The 27,663-nt window shown below is 36.6% G+C and overlaps 3 protein-coding genes across 3 annotated transcripts in view; 1 reads left to right on the top strand and 2 right to left on the bottom strand.

Moving 5' to 3' along the window:
• On the bottom strand, positions 1 to 15,023 carry LOC140757252 (ankyrin repeat domain-containing protein 13D). The gene is made up of 12 exons (XM_073092855.1): positions 14,762 to 15,023; positions 9,602 to 9,743; positions 8,285 to 8,455; positions 7,483 to 7,626; positions 6,910 to 7,087; positions 6,233 to 6,491; positions 4,670 to 4,843; positions 4,300 to 4,417; positions 3,538 to 3,803; positions 2,758 to 2,864; positions 1,404 to 1,618; positions 1 to 896 (listed from the first exon to the last, which is right to left on the bottom strand). Exons 1-11 carry the CDS (start codon positions 14,861 to 14,863, stop codon positions 1,405 to 1,407), a joined length of 1,875 nt encoding a protein of 624 aa, XP_072948956.1. The 5' UTR covers positions 14,864 to 15,023; the 3' UTR covers positions 1 to 896; position 1,404.
• Positions 15,024 to 15,312: 289 nt separating this feature from the next.
• On the top strand, positions 15,313 to 17,625 carry LOC140757253 (dnaJ homolog subfamily C member 28). Its single transcript, XM_073092856.1, has 4 exons — positions 15,313 to 15,497; positions 15,932 to 16,150; positions 16,434 to 16,784; positions 17,128 to 17,625. The coding sequence occupies exons 1-4, from the start codon at positions 15,396 to 15,398 to the stop codon at positions 17,563 to 17,565; spliced, it is 1,110 nt and encodes a 369-aa protein (XP_072948957.1). The 5' UTR covers positions 15,313 to 15,395; the 3' UTR covers positions 17,566 to 17,625.
• A 339-nt stretch (positions 17,626 to 17,964) lies between these two features.
• Positions 17,965 to 27,663, bottom strand: part of Gart (trifunctional purine biosynthetic protein adenosine-3 Gart) — a 29,852-nt gene continuing 20,153 nt past the window's right edge. The window contains exons 13-24 of the mRNA XM_073092857.1: positions 27,029 to 27,194; positions 26,474 to 26,558; positions 25,846 to 26,092; positions 25,430 to 25,545; positions 24,759 to 24,894; positions 24,216 to 24,394; positions 23,577 to 23,687; positions 22,990 to 23,133; positions 20,502 to 20,663; positions 20,023 to 20,156; positions 19,619 to 19,742; positions 17,965 to 19,045 (exon numbers count right to left, since the gene is read on the bottom strand). Of these exons, the coding sequence (XP_072948958.1) occupies positions 18,863 to 19,045; positions 19,619 to 19,742; positions 20,023 to 20,156; positions 20,502 to 20,663; positions 22,990 to 23,133; positions 23,577 to 23,687; positions 24,216 to 24,394; positions 24,759 to 24,894; positions 25,430 to 25,545; positions 25,846 to 26,092; positions 26,474 to 26,558; positions 27,029 to 27,194 (1,787 nt within the window). The 3' untranslated portion in view covers positions 17,965 to 18,862. The remainder of the gene's footprint in view (positions 19,046 to 19,618; positions 19,743 to 20,022; positions 20,157 to 20,501; positions 20,664 to 22,989; positions 23,134 to 23,576; positions 23,688 to 24,215; positions 24,395 to 24,758; positions 24,895 to 25,429; positions 25,546 to 25,845; positions 26,093 to 26,473; positions 26,559 to 27,028; positions 27,195 to 27,663) is intronic.

Consider the following 27,663-nt stretch of genomic DNA (forward strand, 5'->3'; position numbering starts at 1 on the left):
ATTTCAAACACTTGAAAATACATATCTCTTTTGCTAATAGTGAAGTACTTTCAGATTATATTAAGTGATTGATTGTGAGGGTTGGTAAATAGTGCAAAAGCGATATGGATCTCATATTGCCTTCAATCACAGTAATATGGATATGATATTGCTTTTGAATTAGCTACATGCTAACGTAACGGACAGTTTAAATGAATGTCACTGATGTGTCTTTCAAAGTACATTAAACAATAATGAGCTTTATTATTTTACGCTAAAGTTGTCAACCATACAGCAATACAATCGCACAACCATAGACAAAGTAAGTAAATGGACTCCTATTACAAGAAAATCCTTGTGGTGTTACATCAGTTATTTAAATCTAATGTGATGCCATGTTTATAAATATTATAGTTTTTTTTTATCTGCGAGTATCGGTCTGCCTATCCGTGTCTTGTCGTCTGTTTAGTTTACAGACATTTCAATATGAGAAATTGTTGCCTTTGAGGAGTCTATTATTTACGCACTTCGTGTATAGTTCACTGCAAACATTTCAGTTACTAAGTCATCATTTTACCAGTATTATATAGTCCCTAGGCGATCAATCTCGTAACTCGATACAAAAAAATATTGAGAACGTCAATCGCATCAATTATTATTTATTCTCATTTTTAATTAAATAAGCGGTCTTAATAATAATTAAATGTTGTCAATCAATATTGATCATCTCGGGACATTATACAAAATATTCATCAACGGAATCTTGTAAACACACAAAGTACCAGAGGAACAGGTACACGAATATAGTCTTTAACGCTCACGTGATAAGGGCCAAGATGGCGGCCAAGCTCGCAGGACGTCGCTGGCCTCGTCCCAGGCGTTAAGTCTTTTGGTGGACGCACTTAATATAATGAGATCTGAAAATGACAAATCTGGAGTAAATATTTTTCGTTTAGGAATAACTTTATACATCACAGTGGTACGTCACATAGACTGATAAGTTATAACTAGTAATTATCATAAAAAAAGAAATTTGCACAAGTACGACGACTTCCTATATGTTAACATCCGTTTAACCATTTGGGCTGGAAGGGGTACCAAAGAATGAGACATAATTATATACAATACCGATGATACGATTATAATACATAGCAAGACCCATTCTTACTTATCTAGAAGTGACGATCGCAATTCATCAATCAGCGCCCGCTGTTCGCAAGCAGATGCCCGCAGTGTCACCCGCAATTCCGTGTCCGATCCGTCCGCGGACCCATCAAGCAATCCATCTGCTCCTCACGATCATAAAGTAGCCAGCTTTACTTATCGAACAACAAGCACTGCAAGTAGTTGTCGAGCGCCCGAAGCGTCGCGTGCATCTCATCACCCGTCCACCGACTGTGATATTAATACTCAGCAACACTCACCTTATTTCTCGAGTAGCGACAACCGCAACACTTCATCCAACGCCCGCTGTTCATCTTGCAGCTGTCGGTCGCGAGCTGCATGTTCGCGAGCAGATGCCCGCAGCGCCGCCCGCAACTCTGTGTCCGATCCGTCCGCGGACCCGTCGACCGACCCGTCCGGCGACACGTCCGGCGACTGCGCGCCCTTCGAGATCGCCAGCGACGCCTCTATCGCTCTGGCGGGACACTAGCGCATTACTGGCGGTACGTGGACTAGCGATACGGATACATGAACATGGAAATGTCACAAAGTAACCGAATCGACTTCTTATACGCGATATACGTTTCCTAGTAGTACATCCGTTTAATTATCCTTTTATTTAAGTTATGTCTACAAAGCCTCATGTGTGAACCCAATTTTGAAGAATATTTGGTTACTTTGTTTAATAAATGATTTAATGACTATACAATGTACAACAAATGTAGATAATGAATATAAAATCATACACTAAGATATGTAATAGTGAAGCCAAATAGAGCATAAGTTAATTAGTTACTTTGTTAATGGACATTAAAATGTAAAGTGATATGATAATTATATAAAATAAAACACTTTATAATTAATATTATTTAGAAATATTCAATTTAAGTAAGCAAACAACTCGTCTGGAAAATTCAATACATTATGACTATAGTAAGAGTATGATGATGATATTTTCTAATTCTTAGTTTTACAAAATTAAAACAAAGAGATTTATTTTTTTGCAACTGAATGAGTTTTAATGTTTCAGATGTGAATGTATGGAAATATTATACAGTTTCATGTAAAGTAGCATGATATTAAATTCGGCCGCGTCTGTAAAATGTAAAAATGTGTGTAAGACTGATGTGAAAGAAATATATAAATAGGTCTATATTATGATAATAATATTCTACAAGATGTTACATGAAGTCGGGTGATGGATTAGATTGCCCGGGAAGTGGCAGGAATGGAAAGCGATCGAATAATGAATTGATTGACAGAGTCACAGAATGGAATGATAGCACTGTACCATAACCGTGTAAGTAGATTGAAAGTGACGAATGCACAGGATAGGTAGGTAGGTAATAAATTACATTCACCCTGACTGAAGAACGTTTGGGTACGGAAGTCCATCAATCAAGGATCATACGGATGAGAAAAGGGTAACAGAGTGGGGTATGAATACGGATGACGGGCGGGTGACGGAACGTGACGAGACGGGCTCGTCACCCTCGCGACATGTTCCGTCCCGACGCACGGGTGACGAGACCGGACGCACGGGGGTTGGAATGGCTCGAGTGGGTGACGGGATGGGGCACGCGGGTGACAGGCGGGTATCGGGGGGAGGGTTACCTCTGCAGCTGTCGCTCCTCGTGCGCCAGCAGCTGTGTGGGCGAGGGCGGAGGGCGCGGCGCGGGGGACGCGGGCCGCGTGCCCCGTAGGGCCTCCCATACGTCCACCTGTAGAAGCAGAAAACAACATTTCTCACACATTATGGATATCGCTTTTCAAAGGGCAATTAAACTTAACTTGAAATTAACCTAAACGCACAACTTCGTTCTATGTTGAAAATAAAATTTGTTCTGTTTTTCTAGATATGTAAAAATTAAAACCGTATTCCGTACATATTGTTGTTTACTCTATAACTAAAATGATTGACTATTGGTATTATATAAAAATAGTTTTTTTTTAATATTTTTATGTGCTAAACACGTTTGCTAGCAAGGTACTAACAATTCAGTGAAAGTTTTAGTATACTCCACCCCAGTGCTTCTACATGAACCGACGCTGTGTGTACGTACTCACGACAATAGTTTTCATTGTGAAATTCATTTAAATGTCCTTCCTATCGTAATTACATATTATATAATTCAATGTATCAATACTGCAATAATATCAGTGTAAAATAATGGATGTTACAATCACTACCAAATTCCATCAGCACCACCCCACCTGATCGTCGTGCGTGCCGGCCTCCATCAAGCTCTGCTGGATCGCGTACTGCAGGAGGCTCTCCTCGTCGTCCAGCTCGGCGGCGAGGCGGTACCCGCGCCCCACCGCGAAGCACGCGTCGTCCGCACGCACGTCGTCTCTAGTCCCGGGACTATAGGGACAAAACAAACACCACCGCACCTGATCATCATGCGTGCCAGCCTCCATCAAGCTCTGCTGTATCGCGTACTGCAGCAGGCTCTCCTCATCGTCGAGGCCGGCGGCGAGGCGGTCGTCGGGCGCCGCGGCGTCGCGGTAGCCGCGCCCCACCGCGAAGCACGCGTCGTCCAGCACGCACGCGAGCCGCGCGCCCGCCGCGATGCACTCCACGTGCGGCACCGCGCTCTCCGTCGCGAATATGTTGCCGAACGTGATGCGCGCGTTCAGCACGTGGAAGAGGGGGATTTCTGCGGGGTACACGAGACTCTACTTAAACGTTTATGTGTTTAGATGCGTTACAGGAAATATAGATGTGATACTCGGATGATTCAGGAATTGATACTAAGTGAAGCAGATACCTAAATGATAAACATAGATTAATGGCCATACCATTATAATATTATGTATAATTATGCATATTAACAACGCATAAAATCCTAGTATTATATGCATAAACTATTAAATGGTGTAGTATGTAATTATATTGTAAGTAACTTAGTTTTTAAGCATTATATGTTTTCCGAATAAAATAAAATAAAATAAAAATAGGACTAAGTTCGTTCCGAAGTTAGATTAAAACCGAATTTTGAATGCAATGCGGTGATAAATTATTTACATGTAAAATTAATTCCCTAAAGAACTTACTTTATAAAATATATTTCGATAATTCGATTTGGAACATGTCGCCATCACACTAAAAATACAGGGTCAAAAGTAATTTTGCCAACTTTAGGAGTGTCTTACCAATCTTGACTGGAAATCCGGCGGGCAGTTGCATTTGTATGAAATCCTTTAACTTCGCGAAATGCGGGGATGAAATAGCGGCCATCAGGTCCAAAATTGGCATTATTTGTTCTTGTAACTGAAAAAATAAAACAATAAATATTAATCTTAATTTTCAAATATAAATGTATTAAGTCGACAGATGTTCACATCTATGTGTATATTCAAAGCACGCAGGATACAAAAAAAATCATAGTGTGTGAGCGTAGAAAGCGTAGAATGAATTATTTAGTTATGTCTACTTAATTGATTTTTCTACTGCTCTTTTTTTTGGTACATTCGTCACGACAAATCCTACGCCAGAGACAGTAGTATCAAAAATATAATTCACCTCCAACGGATAGTCCTCGGAGAGCCAGAGCGTGGCCTTGAACTTCTGCACCTTAGTGGTGATCTCCTTCTGGCGGCCGATGTCGCGCTCGCCGAGCGGCTCGTCGCCGAAGTATTCGTACCACGTGACCGGCCGCAGCTGCTCTGTGGACCGGCTGCGCTTCGGCGGCTCCTCCTACCGACATTAAGGATATATTTTTATTTATAAAAAATATTCTGTACTTTTTTGTTGACTCCAAAAGTAATTGATGAATTGGTTGCACAGTATTGCATTTGTATACAAGAATGTTCTTATCCCTTGTTAATTTTTCATCCGCGTTTGGACTTTTGACGTTTGAAATATGTGACTTTAAGGAATAGGAAAAGATGTTAAAAATATTCACGCAAGTCAATTTAGAAAAAAACTGAACTGTATAATTAGATTTTGAAAAATTGTTTGTACAACCAAATTTGAATGATTTTTTCATTAAAAAAACACACGATTTTTGCGTCAATTAAGGATCTAACATTTTTCTAATTCTGTGAAGTAATTATAGATGATAAATTAAAGCAATGGACGCATTTTTAAGACATTACAATTAATACAATGATAACTACATTTTACAAAAATAGAGACTACAATGAATACTTAAGTTAAAAATTAATGTCTGCGTACAAAACTTTACATAATTCTTACATAAATTTCATTAAAATACATTACACTAACATTCATTGTGACTATGAGTATGAGTAGTTGAAAATATTTTTATTAGTTAGTCCAGTTACTAACTAAATAAAATTAATGCAAACCACTATAATTAATGTTTCTATAACGATAATAGAACAACATTTTATTACGATAATTATTGACATATTTTTATGCTCACTCCATCCTGACTCAACAGTGATTCAGTTTCGGAGGGGGTAGTTGCAAGTGGCTGTGCAAACTTCACGAGCGGCGAGGTATTCGCGGGGTGTGACGCGGTACCCTGCTCTACCGCGGGATATTTGGATTCCGTATTATCCTCGTTTTGAACATCGACTGCACTTTGCATTTCACACTAAACATAATTTGAGTGAGAGTTTCGGAAATAAGCTGTATACACGACCATACTAAACTATAGATGATAAATGCCTAGCAGTGGTTTTTAATGATATGGACACTTAATTAAGTTTTATGTTATGGACAAGTTCACATGCATCTGTAATTAACCCCAAAATGGGATAAAATATTACCCGACATTCACTAAAGACAGTCTTGCTTCCCCTGAGATCAATAAAATATTATATTATATCATAAAAATCTCTTCTTGAACACAAACAAGGGTTATAGGTTTGACAATTACCATAACTTTTAAACCAAAACACAGTAGCACCATAAAGCCGGAGTTGCATTAGCGACTCCTTTGGTGTTGCAAATCGGACCATTCAAAGTGGGTAAAAATCGAGTTCAAAGATTCCGTTACATACATACATACATACATATATAGATACAACTCAAGCTAATAAAAGCGTGGTAAAAAAATCCCTGCAGCTATTCCGTCCTGCTAAAACAGCTTCTATTATACTAAGGTGTGTGTCTCACCACGTCCGGCGTGAGCAGCGGCGAGTGCGTGTCGGGCGGCGTGGGCGAGGCGGAGCGGTCGGTGTCGACGAGCGCCATGAGGCCGGCGAGCGGCGGGCGCGGCGAGCGCGTGGCGCGGCGGTCGCGCGGCACGTGCTGCAGGTGCTCGGCGCGCGTGCGCGACACCAGCTCCACGTTGTTCGCGCTGAACACCTTGCACTCGTACCCGTTCACGCTCTCCGTCTTGTCCTGCCGCCAGCCCCAGATGCCGCATTTGTTTCTGGGGAACCGAACGTACATTTAGCCATTCGTTCACTTTCCTTCGTTTTAATGATGTATTATATACTTAGTCTTTTTCGGGTATTAATTTAGTATACACATCAGTTGCTGCGTATAATCGCTAAAAACCAGACCAACTTTAAGAATTCCAATTATATTTTTGTAACTATAAATACATCTAATTATATAATATCTTTAGCAATTTACATACATCTTTACAATAAAAAGTGCAATTTCATAAATATCATGGACATCCGCATGAATGTAAACGCACGCAAATACATTCACGCGCACAGACAATTTACTCGCATACAAAATTGGGATTTACTCCTTAAGGGCAGCACCGACAGAATTTTAATATAAAATCTACTTAAGTAGATAAACATAAACACTGTTTTTCTCACCACTGTTTTACTCACCTCTCAAAACTAATCTTATCCGTGTCAAGATAATTGATAGCAATGGGAGCAGAGAGACGTTGCTGGATGATGTGCTGCGGCGTCGGTGGCCACTCTCGCACGTCCCCGGCTGACTCTAGGTACTCGCACCATGACGTTCCTAGCTCGTGATCCAACTCCACAAGACTAGCTGTGCGACCTTGAAACATAACATGGTTGTTTTTATTTATTCAAGATACAGTATTAATAAAAAAAAGAAAATGACGCTATCATCCACTTTGAATACTTTTGTTATTTTGCTTTATTTTAAATTTCTTTGATTGTAAATGTGTTATTACTTATTTTATTTTCATATAGTATACAAGGTTTCTGGTCGTCGATGTTGGAGCCATCAAAAGTGTAAAGTTCTGTTAATTTTATCGACAGGTTACCGATTATTTTTCATTTGGTAGAGAATTAAATACATGTTTGCATTTCTGGAAAAAAATGTAAATGACTACCATTTTATAGTAGTCAGAGAAAATTATAATATAAACTATATCTATATTAGTCTATATAAATATATAACTATATTTAGTCCATCTATACTCGTACCCTGTCCTCTGAAGATATAAGTCCTGTCGCCGCGCTGCCAGCGGTTGTTCTCGAAGCCGATGAGCGTGGTGTCGACGCGCACGTTCCCGCCGCGCTTGTACACCTTGTACGTGTCGAACGGACAGATACGAGACACTAGGGGCACTGGAACACAATTATTTACATTTTAACTAACATACTTTGTGTTATGTACATACTAGGATACGATTCATACTATGTATATATAAAAATACTATTTTATGATTTAGCAATGGTACTATTAACTTAAGTATTAAGATAAATTTTTTGCGGTTCGATTTCCGAAGTAGAGATTATCTTAAATTTTGATTTGAAGGAAGTAAAGCAAGATACATGTGACATTCCAAACAAATTCTCAGGATAATATTTTATAATGTTAATTCATTATGTTCTAAAGAGTTTTAATGGAAAAATTTACATTACATAAATACTTTTCACTAGCATATGTCACGATTTAAAATTTTTGTACACTACCATGTTTGTCAATCAATATCAATGTAGGTCAATTTGATATATTATCAATATATAACTCGGTATAATGTGCTTATCAGTAAATTTAAATTGATTAGACTGTTTATGTTAATAGAAATAACAAAAACATGTATAGTTCACATAATATTAAACAGCTAATGCAGTCTACGAACCAAATTATAGTTTGGTTCCAAATTTTTGATGTTTAATTTTTATTTATTACTGTACCTTAACTTAAAATATTGTTCTCACTTAAGACTTCCATCTTTATAAAGGATTAACTTATTCAAAAGTGCCACGTAACAAAACTCACCCCAACTAGTGAACTCCCACTTCATCTCCACGTAGAAGTCTGGCGCGAGGCTCAGCCTGTGCAGCAGATCCGGTATACCGCTGGAGCGGACCACGTGCCGCTGGTAGTCGCGCCTGCACAGCACCAGCGAGAGCAGCTCCGCATCGCCCGTCGCCGTCGCCTCTTGAACCGCTGGAAACCAGAATTCACTAATTATAAGGGTTGGTATAATTTGTGATTCCACTTCAGAGGCACACGTGTTTCTGTCTGCGATGGAAATCTTCCGGCTGTAATAACATTAACGGACACCTAATTCTCCTTTCTCACCATTTTCGACCAAATTACAGAGTAAATCAGCATTTTCGAGTCGTGTCATCCTATTATCACAGTAAGTACATCAGATTAGCTGCATGCTAATTCGCTACTTCAATTTCATAAAAATTGAGTTTAAGAATAATATCCCAGCAGATTGATAGTAATGTGTTGGTTAATGATGTGTTGAGGACTCATAGCTTTGTAGAAACAGCGTACTGAATAAAACATGCCCAATTAGTATATCAAACGCAATCGCTCTGAGAATCAGTAATGACACATTTTCATTAGCGCTTCCGTTACCTTAGGAAATTGCTAAAGATGACGTTAGTAGTAAGAAAATCCAGAAATAACCGGGCAATTGACATGAAGCCTAGTCTCAATTACCTTAAAGTCGTAACATTAACTTAGAATGAAACTACAGGGTGCTATAAATTCCGTAAGTTTTTATCGCTAAAGTAGTACTAGTATATACTCAAGTCGTAAAATAACCTAACCTTGATGTGAACGGGTCGCAAGGGCGCACTCAATTAACCCGCAGCCGGGCAAAGGCAAAAAGAAAACAATAGGAACACTTGTCTCCGCGCAAAATGGGGCAAGCACATGCTTGTTTGTTATAAAAATATTTTACTAGTGACAATAGTGCCTTCTTTAGATTATAATGTGTTACTGTTATATTGTACCTACGCCTCCAGGCATGTTAGTTACTTTGCTGCTCTTGAAGGCTAACTTAAAACGATAGTATTTTTGTTAACCAAACTTTGAAACGAAATAAATTTTACGGTCGAAGTTGCAGCAGAACCCCGCAATCGAAGAACTGTACTACATTCGAAGAATTGTAACATTGTTCTGTATTGTTATGAATATATCTACTTAACTCCACGCACACATGTTTTTCTTAAGATAAAAAAACATGAAGTCCTAATAGTAAGTGGTCACTGCCGCATACATACTTGCCTTACACGTAACACCACACGTTGCTACCATAAATCAATTAGTATATGTCACACAAGCCATGAACTGTACCTGTCCAGCCATCCTTCTCGCAGTTAACATCAGCGTTGGCCTCTATGAGCGCCCGCACCGCCTCGATGTTGCTGAGTGTCACCGCCAGGAGCAGCGGCGTCCGCCCCCGAGGGTCACGCAGCTCGATGTCGTCCGCTGTGAACTGGAAACGGGGTACTGTTATAAGACCGTAAGATATGCTTCATACATCCATCGTTATCATCGTCAAAACATTAGAATTAGAAGGGTTTAAGCAATGCCTACGGTTTGGTTGACATCTTACATATTTTGAAAACGATTTTTACGATTTATCGATATTTTAGAGGGTATCCAAAGATAAACACAGGATTCTTACTAGGCCATTTTTGTAAATATTTTTAAGAATTATGAGGTAGACTAGATCCAGTATAGTTCGATCAGAGAGGTGGTAACTCTTTATGCGTATTTCTACCTTAAAGCAGATTTTGCATTTCCGTGGAACTGTTGAAGCCGGTTGACTAGACAAGGCGACCACTCTTATTCTCAGGAGTAGCAAAGTATCTGTAATATTCTTCAGGCTTCAGTTCCTTTCTATATTCAATGGTATTCATTCGTGGGTAGAAATGTGACCACTTATCATCAGATGGACTGCATGCTCGTTTGCGACAACAATGTTTTAAAAAAGCATGTAGGCATGTTGTTTTCCTCCGCCGTAGAAATGTGATAATTAACATCTAACACGAACATCACTGTGTAAATTAGAGACGCGTGAAATATGTATGAGTATGACTGACATTAACTTGAGTGAATAGCATACTCTGAATTCCTCCCTCAACTTACAAGGAAAGTATTTTCAAATGTACAAGTATTTAGTATACATCTATTTCAAAGCTAAATTTATTAGACGATAAAAAGAACCGAAGACATCATGGATAAACCATTACATATGTATAAATCGAATCGAGGGCAATCTCCTTTTTTCAAAGTCAGATTTTTTTGGCAAAAGGTTTTTTGGCATCGTATCCTGAACATTAAGTTACGGAAAGGATATCTATCTGAAATCTGGCGCCCACGTCCATGTCTCGCTAGTTTTATGGCCCTTTGCCAGAAAGGGTCGCTGACCCATAACCCACGAGGAAACAAGGGTTGCCAAGCACATATTTTCCTGCACTTTCTGGGAAAAAATGAGTATATTTTTGTTGATGCTGAAAAATTACTCACAATCTGCAAATCATTTTGTAGGTAACATATTATATATAAAAAATATCTTTAAAAAAAGGATAAGGCAATCATAAAAAGGGCAAGGGGTAGCCAGATGATAACTTTAACATAGATTTAGACGTTATACGGAAACCATGACAGAAGGTAATGTACGTACACTTAACATGAAACATTTCGCATACTTCCCAGTTTTTCCCGACTTCCGGAACATGTGGCAACCCTAGATCTCCTATCAACATTAAGATTGCCAACTACCGCAGTAGTGTTATACATGGTTGTATTATTAAAATAAAGATATCCTAAAATCCCCACAATAACCACTATAAATCTAAGCTCATAAAGATTTACTCGTATATAGAATTGTTTTGCAGTTCTTTAATACTACTCATTTACCACTAAGAAAAATGATACCAAAAGATAAAATATATTACTAAACACAGCTGTTCTTTACGAAATTTACAATTTCGCCTTTTAAAATAGAACATTTTTAAAAGAAATAAAATTAACAGTCTTCGCCAAAACCTCATTTCACGTGTTAATTTAGATATATCAAAGCCAGTTATTTAGATGCTTTATACTTACTGCTAGTACTAGTGTATTTACTTATGGCCTAAGCTTAACAGGTGAGAATATTTGTAAGGGTTCTAATGCTACATGACACAAACATCAAGCTATTTATCCATTCATCGGCGAATACCAATCGCGTCTCTTATTACGGTATGCACTTATTACAATTGATTTGAAGTTGATACCAAATTCATAATAAATCATTTATAATAACTCTTGCAACGTTAAAAAAAATAAAATCATGTCTAAATGTCTCTGGCAAAGGGAAATCTCCCGCCGGGCTAGATGATCATGCCCGGGGAGCGGCATTGCTCCGACAGTCTCAGTTTCAGAACTTGCATATGTACTTGTACAAGATGTTGAGAAAACTTCGATAGCGTGATTCAGAGACGTGTAGCGCCATCCCTTGAGGTGTAGTGGGAAATCGCCACATGTTTATCAATCAATTTATTATTTTAATACACAAATACATGTTTACTAAAGAGTGATAATTATATAAATATATTTAGTATTTTAGAAAAAAAAAAAAAAGATAAAGCATATTTTAAATGAAATATATTTACAATGATGAAACATTTGCGCTAAAACTACTGAACTCGTCGTATTTCTTTTCCTTATCGTAACTTCAGCGAAACGAAATTACGAATTCAGATTTAAGACCGCGATAGCTGAAGTAGATCGCACAAGCCTCGCTGGGAGAATAAAAATAAGTACATAAATTGGAGCTAAGGTTACTATACTCCGAAAAAATAACCTTTGAATTGATTCACGGACTTAATTAAAAGTAAAGACTTCGCGAAAAAATACTGTACACATAATTACTTGCGCTTTTTATAAGTGAGTATTTTTACAATGGGTACCACAAAATTTTTAGTATTGATGCATACAAAAGTTGTATTTAATAAGGTTTTTTTTTAAATAATTAATATAATTTAAGGATCACTCAAATGTTTGCCCCTAACTATTTGGCTTTTAATCTGTGTAAGAAAAGGTGGTGAGAGCTCCCAATTTACTCTCTTACTCAAAACATTTTATCTGCTTCATTGGCCCATGGCCTAATTCAACAAGCAGATCCATACAAACTATAGGTAAAGAATGAATATATTGATTTTAATTTAATAGCCAATAGACATTACTCAGCTTTACTGATAACCAATTGAATCCGCCTACCTATTCATATAAAGGCAATAAGTATCACAGAGGGAGCGCCCAGACATACTCTATGGCTTCATCATGATAATAGGATTATTTTTAATGTGACTAGTAACACAACCCCATCATACTCGTCTTGGATTGCATTTTACTAATATCACTAATCTATTTAGCAGATAATTTTAAAAATTCGACCAAATAGTTAAAAGTATGGAATTTTCATAATGTGCCCAATTTAATAGCAATTAAAATTTGTTTAATAAATTCCAAGCTATGTGTCTACTTTTAAAATCAATACATAATTTTGTGTTGTACATGAAAAAATCTTCTACATGTAAAATTTTACAGCATGTGCCATTTAAATAAGGGACAGAAATTCTAGAGAATGTGATTGATACATTCTTGCTACATACATAAATTACTACATTGTCTACAGTATGATTTACTTAAATACATTGTGTACAAATCATTACAATAACTGTGCAGAAATATATGCAAATGTTTCCTCAACAAATAATATGTATATTTATAGATTCTGCCCTAATTTGGTTACTAATTAGACAATGAAGCGTGGATTAACAATAATCCTATTAACGCCTCATACATAATTCCTGAAATATGTTAATTTAATTAGAATGAAGATGTATTTGTCCAAAAATGAATGTTATGTAATTATATTAGGTAAGACATAATCATAATTCAAGACATTTTTAATATTTATAGATTAGTTAAGAATTTGTGGATTCAAGTTTACAATTATTTTATCAAAATTGTATTACTACCTACTTAGTGTAATACAGTTTTACACAAATATTTTGTTTTTAAACAAAAAATAACCATAGCCTTGCTATATCAGTTTATGTTAATGAGAACAAAATTTGGGGAAATATGTTAATTAACACTTTGTAATGTATATTACCTCATTGAATATTGGTATAAATTTCACTTTCCACTCCAGAGGTGTGGGTTCAAAACCTAGGGATGCACAAGGCATTGAAGTTGAATTGAGAGTTTATATTGCTGCTCATTATACAAATTAGTCAGCAAAGAAATAAAAAAGGTTGACAAAATAGTCTGTGAACTTTTTGAAAAAGGTCCTCCCAGGTATTGCCACCAAAAACCTGTATTTCACCATTGATAAGGGTAGACATCTCCCTATTTATGTACTTACTTACTTACTTATTATGCAAGTTCTCAAAGTTGTGTGAATTCTAGCAATCTGCATTTGGCAATCTTACTATGGTATATTTAAATCAAATCTTTTCATTAACACTGAATAGAGACCACCTAGCAATGGGACAGAAATTGATTAAATTTGAATTTGAATTGAGCATTTGAAATGATGAATTGATAGTTGATGACTATGTGCCCACAGATTCAACCAATGGCATGTATATTGGCAAATAGTAAGCATAGGACTGCCTTAGAATTTAATGTAGCAAACTAATGAATAAATTACTTGATGTGAAGACATATTATAAATAAAAATCACTGGATATATAAAATATTTGAAATTGTAGGGATATGTATGGCATCCTACAACAAGAAGTCTTGTTCTAAAATGTTAAGAACTATTTGTTACTCCATTAGAGTTAGAAATATATGTCATTAATATAATTCAAAAAGAAAGAATTAACCCTGAAGCTATAAACAATAACAACATTAAATAATTTAATACATAACATACAATACATTATAATTTTAAATATTAAAATGTGTTTTTATTCTGGCCATCATAATTATAATGAATTTACACCCTACATGTTTGGAATTAATTTAAGAAACAAGTTTTGTTCTCTTATTGGTGTAAAGTCAATAGATCGTAGGGAATATAGGAATATACAAAACATACAATAAAATAATAAAAATGTATTCTAAAATGCAAATTATTAGTCACTCATATGGTCACATAATTAATTAATTAATTTTAAGGTTGTATTGTTATGGCTTTATATTAAGCGATAAAACAATACAATGGACTATTAGCATTAAACCTATATTAGCTTTAAAACAATACTGAAGATGATTTCATTTTCATGAATAAACCTAAGGAAGTTTATAAATGGATTATGAAAATCAACAGCTATACACGACCATTGCAATTTACTGCAAATATAACAGAAAGTCACGTGACTTCGGTAAAAAAAAAACGATAGATATAGGTTGACGTGTGTACACAACAAAATATAACAAGATGACCAACATAACCTAATTCAATTAAATTTCACACCTTTTAATTTTAATTAAAGAAAAAGACTATACCTGATTAGCTTCGAGCACTTTCTTCAACTCCTCAGTTCGATTATTCCACACCAACCAATGAATTGGATAGCGGTTCGCGATTTCATCTGCCGTCAGAGGCATTTTTTCAACACATTTAACGTCCTAAAATGTTTTAAAAGCGTATCACTTTTCACTAACATACAAGAACTTTTTACTAACCAATTATCACCCGAAAACTCACTATTAATTCACAAATAAAAAGGAAAAACTGCGGCAAGCGCTTCCCACTCGTTTCACAAAATGTCAAATGTCATAATTAACATTACATTTCAACATCAAGCGGTTTCTGACCTTGCTAAGTCTACAGATAAAACAGTACAATATATATGTATTCTATTATTAAAGTTTATCTAAATACTAAAATCAACAATGACAAAATTTATTCTACACATTTACAAATGCAAATAAAAATGTGTCTAAAACAATACCCAAATATTTTGTTGAACATAATACTTATAATCACAAATCTGAAATCAGCTGATAAATTGACACTGACTGACACAAATGATTGTCAATGTCAAAAATATCCAGAAGAAAAATATCAATAAAGAGAAAAATATTTATTTAGGAAATGGTTTAGAATTACGCAATAAACAAAAATAATGTGATCAAAATGAACAAAACAATAAACCCATTTCTTCGCATACATCCATCCAATATTTACCATTACTTTACGTCTAGAACAATAACCACGATAAATCAAAAGAGTATTGAAGTAAGTTATTAGAATCTAAGTAATCTTATTATTATAATCTAAATATTTTTTGCCGGCATGAAGCAATAGGTGTAACATGCTCCACACCACACCTGGCAGTGAACTTGCGGTCCACAAATTATTGGTGTTCTATTTATTTTAATTATATATTGCCAAATACCTGGTAGTCCATTGCAAGAGAAAAAATGCATTATCTCATCAATTATGATACAATGGAATATATAACCTAAATGTAATTAAATTATGGTTGTTTGTGTGCTTGAGTAAAATATAAACCACTTATTATTCTAGACTACATAAAATATTTTTGAAGTTATTTAAGTCTCTTTAAATAATGTACACAAACTTCACAAAGATAGAAAGTTGGCTTGGCAATAAGTCTGTCTATTGTTACAATTTTGAGAATTATATATATAAAATACATATGTTCACAGGAATGTTACAAACTCCTCAACATACCTGTCCACTCGAAGCAGGATGTTGTCCGAAATGCCTTCTTGGAGCTAGCCAAGAAGTACCACCCTGACTCCGGGTCACCTGAGGCCAATATAGACAAATTTGTGGCCATAGAGAATGCCTTCCGAGTGCTTTCCAAGCACAACACTGGCTCCAGTAAGAAAGATGAAGTGGAGCAGATTGTGTATGACATCAGGGTATTACTCTAAATCTATCTATTCCTTTAATTAGTTAAATCAGGACTAAAATTTCTACATTTTTTTATGTAAGCTGTAAAAATAATATACATCATATTTTAGGGAGCAGTGCATGAAAAAACTTATAGCTACGACAACTATTAACTCTATTCTAATTTGATTTTAGAACCCCTTTGCAGTAATGATAAACTTGGATATTATATGGGTGTTGATATATTAAGCCTTATTTACTTGTTATAAAAATTAATTTATTTAATGATTTTAATTTATTTAATAATTTTAGCATACAGCACCACAGCACCGTCAATACTTAAGCTTTGAAGGTGTGGGTTATGGCACACCATTCCAAAGACAAAAGCAGTGGGCTCAATCCCGTGCTCAAAAGGCAGCCATCAATGTAATGGAGCACAGATTAGCCAAGGCTGTAGCATCTGACAATACTCTCATGAAGAAAGACCAGTATGCTAAGAAACATGATATTAAAACCAAGTATGGCTTTGATAGACTTGTAGAGGACCTGATACAAGAGTCTATGTCCAAAGGAGAGTTTGAAAATTTAAGTGGCAAAGGAAAGCCCTTGAAAGATCAGAACAGGAATCCATATGTTGATTTCACAACACATAAATTAAATGAGGTAAAATTAATTAATTATGTTTTCAGAATATAAAGTTAAATGGATATTTTAATAATTATATAAAATGTAAATAAAAAGTACTAAATGGTTACTCTATTAGTAATATCTATGTCCATAAGTATCTAACATTGATAATGTCCATATTAGTCATATTCTTAAGAAGATGTAGCATTTAAGGCGATGGCATCTTTTTAATCATTTTGGATGTAACATTAAAAGATAATTATGTTGAATCTGAATCCAGACAAGTTGTGCAAATTAACCATTTTGAACATTTTCCTTTGTGCACTCTAGGTATATTACGCACATGATGATTTTACTTTTAATTGTAATTATTTACCAGGTGCTTATAAATAATGGATTCACCCCAGAATGGATTACCATGAGCAAGGAAATAGAACAAGATATAGAAGCTCTTAAACAAGAGATTAAAGAGGAAAGGATGTATTTAGGTCCACACCCATTAAGTGAGGAAGATCAAATAAAATGGAACAAAATATGTAGCAGCAACCGAGATTTAGCCAAATCAATTAACATTAAAATTAACACGTATAATTTAATAGTACCTTTGTTAAACAAGCAAAAACTTCATGTAGAATTTGAAAACATATGTCAGGATGTTCTTGAGAAAGGAATGCATTCTGTTAAAAAAGTACAGGAAGTGAAGGTTGTGAAGCCTGCAGTTGTTGTTGCAGAGAATGAAGATATTATTAGTATGATCTTCAAAGTCTTTAGTGATTTAGTATCTTTTAAAGACAAGAAGAAAAATGTACAAAATTAGTAGAGACTAATCATAATATATCTTTTTGTAGAATGCTAGACGAATCAAATCTTATTTATTTATTAACAAATTTGTGTACACAGAACATAACAAATAAATAGAGCATTAAAAAGAAATGTAGTACAAAGGACTACTTATTCCAACCTGGAATTTCTTCCAGCAGCCCCTATGGTCAGAAAAATCTTCTCTCTATTTAATAGAAAGCTCTTTAAATCTTCTATAGTACTTTTTGTCTGTTTTTGTACACTGCTCTTTTATTTTTTGATTAAACTGTGTAGTTATAAATGCTGATAAAGCAAAGATAAAGATAGTAACAAAAGATATTCTGTTATTTTGTTTTTGTAATCCCAAACTAGATTTGTGAAACAAAATCTGTGATATTATAAATAAAATCAGTAGTTGCTAAACAATATTTTATTTTAAAAATTAACCTACTTATTTAATGGCGTTAACATTTAATATACTTCGTAAAAATAACTTCATATAGGAAACATGTTTAATATATGGATTCGAGACATCTTATTCTAAAAGTCTGAAATTTTACATATTTTGATTACAATTATTTATTATTCGAGAACAATTATACATTATTATCATAATTTCACTCATGTGGAAGACAAGACATAATATGTTTATATAATATCTATTATCAGTATAAAATGACAGTTATGCTTTTTAGGCACCAGATAATATTTTAAACCTTTATTATTTTCTTTCTAAACATATATAGCGTCAATCTTTTATATATTATGCAGTACGTACATACGTGCATAAGTCTTTACATAATTTAACATTACTGGAATGCAATAAACATTTTTCCTTAAAAACAATATTATGAGGAACCTTCAAAGTGAGCATCATATATGATTTTGAAAAAAAAAAATGTTATTAAAAAAAATTAGGCTTTGTAATAAATTTACATAAATAAAGTTATCACTCAAGAAATCATAGATAAATTGCGTCACATAGGCATAAGACTATTTATGCAGGTTTGAATTTTGTTACTTAATCAAAAACGTGACATACCTAAGAGCCTTTTTCCTATCACGCGGGATTTCATTCGTGTATCAATTGCATCCTATGTTGTTATATATAATTTACCTGTCATGTGTTACATACACTGGTAGAGAAACGGAAGAACATTACTGTCCAGAATAATCCCACGTGACAAGAAAAATGCCCTGATTTTTATAGCACAAGTAACGAAAGGAACAAAACAGCTGCTTGCGGCTAGTTTTATTTCTTCACACATGGCATTGTTTTCGATAGCGTGACGTAACGGTATCGTAAGACGGGATCAGTTCCAGATGATGGTGCCCTGTGACGACAGTCTCGCGCGGCCGGCGGCGAGCAGGCGCAGTGCGCGCGGGTAGGCGCGGTGCTCGGCGTGCAGGATGCGCTCCGACAGCGTCTCCTCGGTGTCGCCCGCTAGCACCGGCACCTCCTCCTGCGTTATGATCGGGCCCGTGTCCATGCCCTCCTGGAATAACATAATTGTATATTAGTTATACGCTGGAAGACGGAAGGTTGGCAGGAGAAAGAAGTCGTGGTTACGCAACATCCGAAAGTGGCCCGGAATAGCCAGCGCCGCTGAGCTATTTCGCAGAGCTAAAAGCAAGGAGGGTAGCAAGAAGCTGATAGCCAACCTTCAATAGTATGAAGAGGCACTTTAAGAAGAAGATATTAGTTATACGACACTGTCAACACTACCACTATAACTCTCTAAGATTAGAAATAATGCCATTAGCTAACACAGTAGCCAAATAAAACTTGATCATCGAAAAAAATATTAATTGATATTGATACAATGTTAGCATGTCAAATATTAATATACATAAGATAGTAGTATAAATTCAGCTGTAAAGTTGGTATTATGAAGGCGCTTGAACAAACAATCAAAAACTAGAATGTGTCTATAATCGACTTCGATGAATATTCTTCCAAATTGGAGTTGATTACAAATATCTATGGAACTACTTAAAGAGATCGACATCCCTACACAATTTAATTACACATATGGGTTTCATACTCTTATAATAGTTCCTCTACTCACATCAACGAAATGCACAGTACATCCGGACTTTGTGTCGCCGGCTTCGAGGCACTGCCTCTGGGCGTGGAGACCTGGGTGACGCGGCAGGAGTGATGGGTGGATGTTGATAAGTCGTCCCTTCCATCTGTAATTGAATAATAAATATTTTATACATAAATCCACAAAAAATACTATTAAAATATACGATAATTTTCTATTTTGTGGGTGTCATGTATGATGTTTAGAAACACCCATTCCGGTGTGATTAAATAATCTAAATATGAATGTCGTCCAAAGAAATAGCTTTCGTACCTAGATTATTCACACTCATGCATCATAATGTCGAATGGTAAATTTATGGTTAAATATAAATAACATCATTTTGAATTACTATATTTGTTAAAAAAAAGTATAGTTTAACTTACTTCCGAACGAATTCAGCGGATAGCAGCCTCATGTAGCCGGCTAGACATACAATGTCGATCTTGTGTGACTCGAGCGTCGCCGATATGGTGCGGTCAAACTCCTCGCGACTTTCGTAATTCTTGTGGTTGAACACCTGGAACATAATACATCATGCTTTTACTAAGAATAATTCTACTTTAGTAAAACATCTCCTTAACTCATAACGCCATCATTATGTCACCTGTCATACCTTAAATCATAACGCAGCATTACCCATTTAAGTTTTAATGACGAATTGAGCTTACAGTAAGATTTCAGTTGAGTAACGAGATTATTATTGTGGTTTAGCGTAAGTTTTGTGCAGAGTGCTGCGTAATAGCAAAATTGACGACCAAATAGGGGTATAATGTGTCATCTGAATGTGACTTAGGCGTCGTCCATACATAGTTCAAATCGCCTAGACTGCGTTCGGCCTGTAAAAATAATGGCCGGTACGCACCAACGCCGGCACTTGCGCGTCCTGCGCCCGCTGCAGCGCGCGCACGCCGGGGCGGTTGCTGAGCACGAGGCACACGTCCGCGCACACGCACTGCGCCGCGTCGCGCGTGCTGTCCAGCAGCGCCTGCAGGTTGCTGCCCGACCCCGACACCAGCACCGCCACCTGATCAACGCCGTACACATCATTTTGTTACTAATAATCTAAATGAAATACTGACGAAAATATTTTTCATCGATTGCAATTTTATTATATATCATTACTTCCCAGAATTTAATCCTTATAAGCGACACTATGCGATGGTGGAATAATACAGATGATTTTTTTTTCAAAATGAACTCGATGGCTATAGAAATATTTTTAAAAATCCAGTGAGTTTTAGTTTTAAGAATAAAAATCAACCTCGTAACTCCTTTCTGCATTTTTTGCTATTTCTTATAATTATGGATTTAGCCATGAAGACTCACATGAAAATTCACCATGTATATTTTTTTCTCACGACTCGTTTGGAAGACCAACTTTGCTTTTTACCAGCAACATATAACCAAGTTAGATTATATGCAGCACCCGCGACTTTCCCCGCGTTTAAAAAACAACCTGTCCTACATATAACTGAAAATTTATACCCTAAACCAGGGGTTCCCAATCTTTTGTAACCCGCGGCGCAGTTACAAGTTTAATATTCTTTCACGGTGCCCTGTGCCCTGTCCTAGCTAACTATTTGAAGAAGACAGTCGAAAGAAATAGGTAACTACAATAATAGTAGTTACCTTAGGTTGATCAAAACGAAATTTAAAACACCACAATATGAAATTGTACAATACGTTATTATAAAATAATTTAAACGGAAAACAACAAGAAAGACTTGAGGATAACAAAAATAAAATACGATATTTATTCAGTCAAATCAATGTGAAGGGTGAGCTAAGTGATCTCCGCGCAGTTTTTCAAAGCGGGGAATATCACTTGACACTGCTATTCTCATTTCTTGCTCCACATTGATCCGATATTTGTTCTTTATCACAGCTACATCTGAAAACCCAGCTTCACATAGATATGATGTTGCAAACGGAATGAAATTTTTTAATGCTGTGGATGTTAAATTTGGATATTCATTTTGAATCGATGACCAAAACGCCAATATTTGTGGTGTCCAATGATTAGAGGATCGACTCACGGCGCCCCTCTTTACTTTCTACGGCGCACCAGGGCGCCGCGGCGCACACTTTGGGAACCCCTGCCCTAAACAATTTTAACAATACTATATGTATAGTATACAGGGTGAATTTTTAAAACGGGCCTTCAGGGCCAAATCGGAAACTATAAGAATTAGCGAAAAATGCTGAAAGGAGTTACGAGGCCGATTTTGATAAAAACTAAAACTGCATCATTACTTTTTTAAAATAACTTTTTCCCTAGCCGGGAATCGAACGAGTTCATTTTGAAAAAAAAATGAACCCTCTATATTATTCCACTATCTGATAGTGTTGCTTATAAGGATCAAAATCTGGGAAGTAATGATAAATGACAAACTAAAAGAAAAGCCTCAATTTTAAGAAAATACATATTTTTTCATATTAATTTGGCAGTTAAGTTCCCGCCATTCATCAATTTAAACATTTCGTGTATTAACATTTTTTTTGGCTCAATGTTTCTAATCATTCGAAATGGACGTTTTGTTTCCCAATAATTTATATTTTTATGTCCGACTTAGCTAAGGTTATTTTTAGGACCATTAAAATAGATTTACTTGCTATGGGCGGAGTATCGATTAATACAGATGTAAAGTTGAAAATTTGCGAGAATTACTTTTTATAGTCAAATCCGAGTGATTACTAAAAAAAGAGATATAGAAAATCATATTTAACGTTGAAACGAAGTTGTAATCAACAAACAATAAGAATTTACTATTTAATCAGTTATCTATTTTCATTAAAAAATCAATCCTAAAAACGGCGGTAACTTATTTGCCAAACTATTACTTTCTCATACTAAGCCGTATGTCATAGTCATAACATCGAATAATTAGTTGATTAACCACCAAATTCTTCAATGGTATGACTTATGTCTGTTTCTAAAGAATTATACATAAATCATTTGTTATGTATAATCCTTAAGGATTAGTATGCCAATGTATGGAAAAATATGTATTTTCTTCAAAATTTTCCTTTCCCTTTAATTTGTCACATAACATTACTTCCCAGAATTTGATCCTTATAAGCGACACTATCAGATAGTGGAATAAAATAGAGGTGTCATTTTTTTTCAAAATGAACTCGTTCGATTCCCGGCTAAGGAAAAAAATATTAAAAAAAACTAATGATGCAGTTTTAGTTTTTATCAAAATCGGCCTCGTAACTCCTTTCAGCATTTTTCGCTAATCCTTACAGTTTCGGATTTGGCCCTGAAGGCCCGTTTTAAAAATTCACCCTGTATATGTATCAAAGATTAAATGTATAAAAGCTACAATTGTATTGCACGCAGCACTCACCCGCTTCTTGGGCATGAGCGGCATTCGCCTCGTGAAATCGACGGCGGAGGCGAAGTTGTCGACCACAACACGCGCGCCGCCCGCCGGCCGCGCCTGGATACTGCCGATCACCATCGCGCCGAACGAACGGGTTATGTTCATCACCTGATATAACAAGGTACATTTTTAATATTGTTTCAATATAAATAATAATAAACATGTCTTTAAACAGTAAAAACAGACAGAAGGTCCAACAAAATGATGTATTAACAATAAAAAGTTTGTTTTGATAACCTACACTTATCAACTATCACTTTCATTAAATGTTGTAATAAAATTCTTTCACTGGAAATTAAAAAAATCTTGTCAAGAGGAATTCCAGATGTAGGACAAGTAAAAAAGTTCTGTTTTTAATTTAAAAAACATTTTTACATCGACTAGCAAACGAATTCAACTCTATCAATAATCATAAAACTATCAAATTACAATATTAATTTAACACACTTTTGTTATCGCTTGTCGATGCACGCATGTAGGCATGTTTAAATATTCTGATACCTTTGCCTTTCACACTGAAGAAAAGAAAAACAGAAACAAATGCAACTCACGTCTGCCTGGTCCTCGGGCGCCACGATGAGCACCATGCCGATGCCGCAGTTGAAGGTGCGCAGCATCTCGTCGTCCTGCACCGCGCCCGTGTCCGCTATCCACGCGAACACCTAAGAATTATCGATCCTTTATAAACAGCACCTCGTCTAACTTGATATAAGTTTGACAATCGTGGCCTTATATATAAAATTCTTCATGTTTATTAGACACGCCGTCAGAGTTGTAACTTTTTATTTGAAATTTATTTTGACAATCTCTATTAGAAACTATAAAATATATTAAAACTATATTTCATATTTTTTTAACTTTAGCAGTTATTTTTTGCATAATATTAGTTTTAAGCGCTTATGGACCAAAAACATTTTCAATTACTTGTAATATTAATAAATTTAGCATATATCCTACTACGACGGTTGGTTATTATGGGAGGGGGCTTGTATTCAGAATGTTTAGAAAACTTCGATAGCGCGATTCCAAATACTAGTAGCGCCATATTTCGAAGAGTTGCCACAAAGTTATACAACGTTATTTAACTCATTGCTCCATTTTTAGATTGTTCTTATTTCGTGGGCATGAACACACAACCACTTATATGGCTGAAGCTTAACCGAACGAAACCACCACTAATAAATCCATACCGGGTGCACGTTCCACCAGTGCGCGTTGAGCCAGGCGCGCACGGAGCGCGGGATGACGCGCGGGATGTTCTCGAGCAGGCCGCCGCCCGTCACGTGCGCCACGGCCTTCACCTTGCCGCGCTGCAGCGCCGGCAGCACGCTGCTCACGTAGATGCGCGTCGGCTTTATCAGCTCCTCGCCTGACAACAAACACAAACATTATATCATCACTGGAAAGGCTTAGTCTAAAGCCGGCTACAGACTCACGCGAGAAGTATCGCCGAGAAATCTAGCCGAGAAATTAAGCGAGAACCGGGTAGGCATCTACACTCATGTGATACCGTTCTCTTTTCTCACAGAAAAACCCTTTGAAGCGGGCAAAAATACCTATAATGATCGGAGAATAGACGAACGCGAAAACGAGAAGGCAAGAAAGCTATCACATTCACGCTTCTCGAAAGTTCTCGGGAAGAACCTCGAGATTTTTTTTTTCACTCGTCTCAGTATCGAGTCTATCTATCTAACCTAACATCAGACTTTATAATATCTTTATAATAGACGTACCCAATGTGAGCCCCTCCCTGCTGAACGGTGCCTTGTCAGCAAACGTGAGCGCAGCTTTCTTCATCAGCTTGTGAATAAGACTGAACCCGTTACTGTGCACGCCGTTAGACGGTAATCCAATGATAATGTCGCCCACCTATGAACAATTGTAATTATTTTGAGGATAACAGATAGGGGTTATACACACATATGTGCCTTCATTCGCCGATTAAAATTTTACCTACGAGACACATAATGGTGTGAGTGATTACGCACCCGCAAGCTACATGATTGGACAGATGTACGATAATAATAATAAACATTTTGGACATTTATTTTAAAAGATCGATTGTGTAAAAAAGTATAGCATAGTATGTCGCAATTTGAATATCTCTAACTCAATCTGTACATCTCTAACTCAAGACGACCTGCGTGGCGGAGCGGTCACCACACCGGTCTGACGCGCAAAGGGTCCCGGGTTCGATCCCCGGCCAGACAGATATCTGAATGATGAATTTTCATTTCTGTTTCTGGGTCTGGGTGTTTGTGTATTTGTCTATGTATGTGTCCATGGCACCCACGACACAGAGAATCCTAGTCTGGGGCTGTGAATGTAGAAAGCGTTTGTTTGTTTAATAATCTGTGGATAGAAATGAAAATAGTAGGCGAAATATAGTTGGGTGGGTACTCACAGTGATGTCGTTGATCTTGGGCAGGATGTGCGAGCGCTCGACCACGCCGAGCGCGAAGCCGGCGATGTCATATGCACCCGCCGCGTACATGCCCGGCATCTCCGCCGTCTCGCCGCCTAGACAATAATAAGGCAGATATATTTATGTGATTATTTATTCTAAAGATGACTATGAGTACATTTGATTAGCTTTTTAATGAACTTAATGAAAAATTAACCTATCAACAATAACGTCAAATCAATGTTAAAAAAAAATTGCAATATAATAATGGTACAACACACCATTAATCTTAAACATCCATAACAATGTACAGGTAAACATCCTTATTAAAATATTCCAAATAACCGCTCGAAAGTCAATCAGTCACCGCCGCCATTATTTTACCACTCCTCCATTAAAAACTCCAGATCACTCACCAATGAGTGCAGCAGAGGCCTGTCTACAACCATCAGCAACCCCAGCAACCACACTCTTGGCGACGTGGACATCGAGCGAGCCGCACGCGAAGTAGTCGAGGAAGGTGAGCGGCGCGGCGCCGTTGCACAGGATGTCGTTGACACACATCGCTACTAGGTCCACGCCGATCGTGTCGTGCCGGTTGGTCCGCTGAGCGATCTGGAGCTTCGTGCCCACGCCGTCCGCCGCTAGCACTAGCACGGGGTCCTAGGGGAGACGAAGACATGTGAAGTAATTATGACAGGTGCTAATTAAAAACTGAATAAAAATACATTTAAAACTCGTTCGATTCCCGGCTAAGGAAAAAGACATTTTAAAAAACGAATGATGCAGTTTTAGTTGTTGTCAAAATCGGCTCCGTAACTCCACTGAGCATTTTTCGCTAATCCTTATAGTTTCGGATTTAGCTCTGAAGGCCTCTTTGAAAAATTCACCCTGTATATACAATAAACTGAAAAATCAATTTACAGTTGGTTCACTGGTTGGTTCACTGGTTGGTTCACAACTCTTAGTTCAAAAGATATACAAATTAAGAAAATTTCAATGAAAACCTGCAAACATGAAAGTTATTAATAATTAAAAACTTACTTTATATTCCTGTTCAATTGCTTTGAGCTGAAAGCAACCACCAAAACCTCCAAGACCACCTAAAACTCCCGCCCGAGACGTTGATCTGAAAAATATTTACATCAAATTTACAATCATTATTCATCACCATTGAGTGTATTTAAGTAAAAATACAAATCAGATCTCCTATTATTTCATACTCCATTTACACTACACACCACTATCATCTACTTCTAAAAGTGCATTTATGGAAAGCTAAATCCCAAAGACAGCAGTGATAGCCTAGTGGTTAAGAAACTCGACCTCTCGATCGAGGGGTCCTAGGTTCAAATCCCAGGCACACTTGCTTAAAACGGTGAAGGAAAACATAGCAAAGTAACCTGCATACCTGAGAGATTTATGAAAAAAGATGTCTCAAAGGTATGTGAAGTCTACCAATACGCACTTGGCCAGCGCGGTAGAGTATGGCCTAATCCTTCTTATTCTGAGAGGAGACCCATGCCCAGCAGTGGGAAAGTAATGGGTTGATGATGATGATGAAATCCTAAAGCCCGAGACTCAATAGACTACACTCACCTAGCTAAGGGCTTGATGAGCGACACGAGAGAGTCCCCCGCCTCGATGTCAACGCCGCTGTCCTTGTACGAGAGCGACTTCTGCGCGGCCTGGCTGTCCGACGAGTACGGCGCGACCAGCGGAGCCATCGCAGCCTTGAAATTATCCACTACTACTTGGTGACCACCTACAGAACACATAAAAATTTTATAACTAACATGACAAGATCGCAAACTTTAGAGAAAGAAAACAGACTTTAAAAATTGTTATTAAAAATTGATAGACAAAATCAAGAGTTCGTTTGTTCGTTCTAATAAGTCGAAGAAATCGGTTAAGTTCAACTCCGGAGTGGATAATAATAAGGTCAATATATAGCCTGCGACGTGGTGAGTCCCTGAGAGAACTGTTTCCCACTATTAACATATTGACGGTACATAGTCAATACATCTATGAAAATATTATGTATATAAGAAAACACACTGATATGTTTGAAAAAAATAGTAACCACCATAACTTTAATACTAGATATAGAAATAAATTAGCAATTCCTAAACATAGATTATGAAAAGTGGCTAGATCTTTCATGGGTAACTGTATTCGCTACTACAATAAAATACCTGACCACCTTTTGAATCTCACAGAAAAAAGTTCAAACA

Source organism: Epargyreus clarus, unplaced genomic scaffold (genome assembly GCF_041222505.1).
Source record: "Epargyreus clarus isolate Ecla_fem2 unplaced genomic scaffold, WU_Ecla_fem_2.2 ptg000004l, whole genome shotgun sequence".
NCBI classification, from domain to species: domain Eukaryota; kingdom Metazoa; phylum Arthropoda; class Insecta; order Lepidoptera; family Hesperiidae; genus Epargyreus; species Epargyreus clarus.